The sequence below is a fragment of the Phaethon lepturus genome, unplaced genomic scaffold (genome assembly GCF_000687285.1).
Source record: "Phaethon lepturus isolate BGI_N335 unplaced genomic scaffold, ASM68728v1 scaffold5783, whole genome shotgun sequence".
Classification (NCBI taxonomy): Eukaryota; Metazoa; Chordata; class Aves; order Phaethontiformes; family Phaethontidae; genus Phaethon; species Phaethon lepturus.
Genome location: NW_010529605.1, coordinates 22331 through 26834, shown reverse-complemented (window position 1 = coordinate 26834; position 4504 = coordinate 22331). Strand labels below are relative to the sequence as shown.

General features: G+C 39.2%; 1 protein-coding gene across 1 annotated transcript in view; it reads left to right on the top strand.

Moving 5' to 3' along the window:
• The window catches only part of LOC104618401 (talin-2), a gene marked incomplete at its 3' end in the record, with an annotated part of 66157 nt that overhangs the window by 39532 nt on the left and 22121 nt on the right, over positions 1-4504 (top strand). The window contains exons 23-25 of the mRNA XM_010283980.1: positions 1058-1192; positions 2159-2287; positions 2924-3026. Coding sequence (XP_010282282.1) covers positions 1058-1192; positions 2159-2287; positions 2924-3026 — 367 coding nt within the window. The remainder of the gene's footprint in view (positions 1-1057; positions 1193-2158; positions 2288-2923; positions 3027-4504) is intronic.

The window sequence follows — 4504 nt, the reverse complement described above, 5'->3', positions numbered from 1 at the left end:
GTTTAAAGGGTGAGACGGGGGGAATTCAGCATCTTTTTAAGCAGAGGTCTGAACATGTGAGACTGTTGTAACCTTTCTCAATGAAGGTAAAGTTAGTGTTGCAGCTCCAGAGTTCTTCACAAATAAAAGGGAATATTACCATGTTTTTTCCAGATACTAGCCTGAATACATAATGGATCTTGATTGAAGTTTTGAACAAAACACAAAATTTGACTCTGTGCTTCTTCCAAAACATCTTTTAAAAAAAAAGTATTGAGCATTGATAACAAAACTATTGGGTTTATTGTTGACATTACGAGAAATGAACAGAAGAAACCTATTTTCCATGTAACGACATGTTCATTACTTGGCACCGGTTAGTCCTGCCTTAAATGTGGAGTGGAGATGAATCCTTTCATTGGTTGCTGTTAGCAGGTTCTTTACGTGCCCATGTAGGCAGAGGTACTGCGAACCACGCTTTTGCTCCGTTTGAGTATTTTGCTGTATGATTCCCTCTGGAGTCATTAAAATGATCCGTCTGCCTTCTGGCTGTATGTGTGTAGCATGGTGATGGTAAGAATCAGAAAAGTATTTTAATTGTATTAGCAGCAAAACCCTGTGAAGCATCATTGCTTGAATTACAGTTTTCAATTTATAGAATTTTGGCAGAGTACAAATTTGCCATCTGTGCCACCTGGACCTGCTCATACCACATGGATGTTGAATGGCAGAACTGCACATTTAAATTTTTTTAAGTAGTCCACATGAGTACTCAAAGGCCTCAAGCAGACATTGGTACCAATGAAGTAGTCATTGTACTGGTAAAGCACAGAATGAGTCCTGCTGCAGAGGACACGGCAATGTGGAGTTACGACAGGGTGCAGCATATGAATAAAAGGCTGGGACCTGGAAGGTGCATGGTTAAGGAGCAGGAAGTGCGTTAAATGGTCATTACAGAAAATCCAGAAACCTCATGAGTGTGTGAATAGAGGAAGCAGTTTGTTTATTGACTCCTAAGCCTTCTTTAAAGAAAATGAGCTAGTAAAACCAACTGTGTTCACTCTTCTTCTTTGAACAGCCTGGAAGTAAAATGGTGGCATCTGCTAAAGCTGCAGTCCCCACTGTGACTGATCAAGCAGCAGCAATGCAGCTAAGTCAGTGTGCAAAGAATCTTGCTACCAGCTTAGCTGAGCTACGAACCGCCTCCCAGAAGGTAGGTAAATACTAGTTTTAATCAGCTAAAGCTCTTGCTTGGGTGGTGGCCACAGGCTTGACCCACTGTGTCTCCCGCAAGGGAATGGCTCACGCTCTGGTAGTTTGGCTCATTTCTCAGTGTTGCTTTTTGCAGTTTGCTCAGACTCCCAGGTGGCTTCTGTGTCATAATAGAAAGGGAAGGGAGAAGCGGCAAGGAAATGGAAAAGCTTGTGCTACCCTTTCCATACCAGAAAGACAGGAGAAGGATATACACAGAGCAGCATATCCAAACTCTGAGCTGCTGTTACATCTGAAGGAGAGCGAGGAAAGGGGAGCATATCTCATGCACTTGCCAGACTGGGGAGAACCTAGATATGGCACTGCTGTGGTCAGTGTTGTGATTGTGAACTGGAGCTATCATCTCTAAAATACAGGGAAGCAGAGGCTGTCTGTTTCACATGCAGATTTCTAAACTATGTACGGGTTAAAAAAAAAAAAATCGGTGGAAAGTCTGCTCTTTTTTTGTGTCTGTACACTAAGGTGCAAAAACAGGATTGTGGCATATAGGTGGCGACACCTGAGCTAACATTAAAATTTCCAGCTCAGGTACTGATGATTGTGGGCTGCCACATCAGAGGGTTCAGTGTGACTTTAGTCACAATGCATAGGTAGGCTATTTGTCAAAGGTGAAGTCCAGACTGCAACAGTTATTTTCTCAGTACTTTGACTGTGTAGGGTGAAGGTACATGCACATAAGCTAAGTGCACCTCATTCCCCCAGTGGCTTTTAACAATGTGTTGTTCTATTCACAAGCTAAGAATATTGTGCAGGAATTTGGAATCCATGATGTGCATCAAGTGCCCACAATGGCCTCTAAAGTCGTGAGAGCAATAATTTGGGAGGGGGAGATTATATCTGAAGCATTTACTATTTCTGATAGCGGCTTACAGCTGCTAACAGTGATATTGATTTGATTTCTGAATAGGCTCATGAAGCATGTGGCCCAATGGAAATCGATTCTGCTTTGAATACAGTCCAGACACTCAAAAATGAACTGCAAGATGCGAAGATGGCAGCTGTGGATGGACAGTTAAAACCTCTCCCGGGAGAAACTGTAATTGAGGAAGGATGTTCTTCATTTAAAAACAAACAAGCAAAGTTAGCTGTTAAAAATTTTAAGCATTACAGGCAAAACAAGTTGTGAGGCTTTGGATAATGATGACACTGATAGGATTTTGCACTAATTCTCTTAAAAAGAGTATATATTTCTACTATACCAGAAGCATGTTCTGTAGCAGAATTACTCATAGGACTGTAGGGCCTCCTTCTCTATTGTACAAATTACAATTTAGTAGTGGCAATGTTTCAGTGTTTTCTTGTCAAAAAGAATGTCTTTTTCAATAGTGACAAAGATGAGATCTCAATAGGTCTATTAGAATGTCAGTCATGGTAGTCTTAGGATGTGTAATGTTTTATTTGGCAAAAAAACCCTTCTCAGAAGAAGGTGTTGATTTCCATTGCTAATTATAAAATAGTTTTGTTGTTCGTATTACCTAATACATCCATTTATTTCACCTTGGACAGGGAAAACATGCTAGTCAGGTTTCAGAGAAGCTGTGTGTGCGTGTTTGGTAGCTGAGGTAAAAGCTTGGGTTTTGTGGAATGAGGAATTTTTTTAGTACTATTTAAAAAAAAAAGTGTCTTCAATTGAGCTTAAGTAAAGAATTTTGTCCTTTGCAATTTTTCACAGCTTGAGAAATGTGCTCAGGACCTGGGAAGTACATCCAAAGCAGTTGGTTCATCAATGGCCCAGTTGTTAACTTGTGCTGCTCAAGGGAACGAGCACTACACAGGTAGGGTTTTATTCAGAATGTCTCTGCGAAACCTCTGCTTTCCATAGAACACTTGGTAGAAGGTTTTCTTATCAGACTTAAATCAAGGAATCGCTCACTTGTTTGTTTGCTTGGGGTTTTTTAATGCTGATAGTGAGTTGTGGCACGTTACTAGGAATTGCTAGTGTAAATAATGTGCTTCATTAAAAAAATAGTGTTGCAATCTGCTGTGTGTCTGTATATAATCAGAGTAGTTTGAGTCATATGTTGGTTTTGTAAATATATGCCGCTGACATTCTGTGAAGGACAGAACTAAAACGTAATGTAATGTAAAGGTCAGTGCCACTGGAAATGTTGCTATGTCCTTTCAGAAGGCTAAAAGGGTCTTTGGATATTTTTTGAAGCATGGGATGCAAACACACTTAGGGTAGCTTGGTGATGTTTAAAACTGCATCTCTTACTAGATATTACCAGTATACATGTATAATGCAGCTAGTCTCTCTAACTCATTGATCACATTTGCACAGTTTGAGTTAAAGCCAACAGGAAATGTGGGCACACAGATTCCACAATTTGGTTTTGGACATGTACTTTTAGAAACCAAAAACACTTTAATAAGGAAAATGCTCCTTGTTGGGGACAGGGAGGTTTACTCTTAGATGGTAAAATGTTGTCTCTCTCTTATTTCTGTAAGAAATGAAAGCTATTGATGCAAATGCTACTGTACAATTTTTTAAAATGTTACTGATAAAATGCATTATGGCAATTACCACTTCATTGGATATAATTGCATCAGGCTACATATCTTACAGTTGCTTTCATTTGAAGCAGATGTAATTGCATTAAGATGGCTCATGTTTCTATCACATAGCTGTGCAGAAGTTAGCACTGGGTATCTGGCAAAGGAATACAGGTACTTGTAGCTGATATTGAATAATTGAATCTAGTAGCTCTCTTAACATCAAGTTATAAGAGCTGTTTGGATGGGAAATCCTACAAAGCAATGAGTTCCTTTTCAAAGCTTACATAACTATCTTCTGTCTCATACTGTCTTGATATGCAAAAACTGTTGTGTGCTCAAGTAAGCACCGAGTGTTTGCAGGTATGACATTCTGCTGTTTCTCTGTGATAAAAATTCTTTACAGCTTATATCCACTATTGTAAGTTTCTTTTCACTTTGTACTGAACGTCATTGTAGAGGCTGAAAGCAACACCAGACTGAAAGAAAAACAGTCAGACCTTTTTATTTTGCGGTGCTGTGAAAAATTAAGCCAAACTTAAAAGATGCTTACTGGTACTGTAAATAAGGGAAGCAAAACATGTGGGTATTTTTCCTGAAATTTTCTTTAAATTAAGAATGTAGGAAGCTGTCAGTGGTTTGTCAAATAGAAAGGTTGTTAATCGCAAGATAGGCAGTACTGTTTCTCTGCCTAGTTTGGCTTTACTTTGACGTATAAGATCACTTGCTTTTCATTATCTTCCAAAGTTTCTGTGTTTAA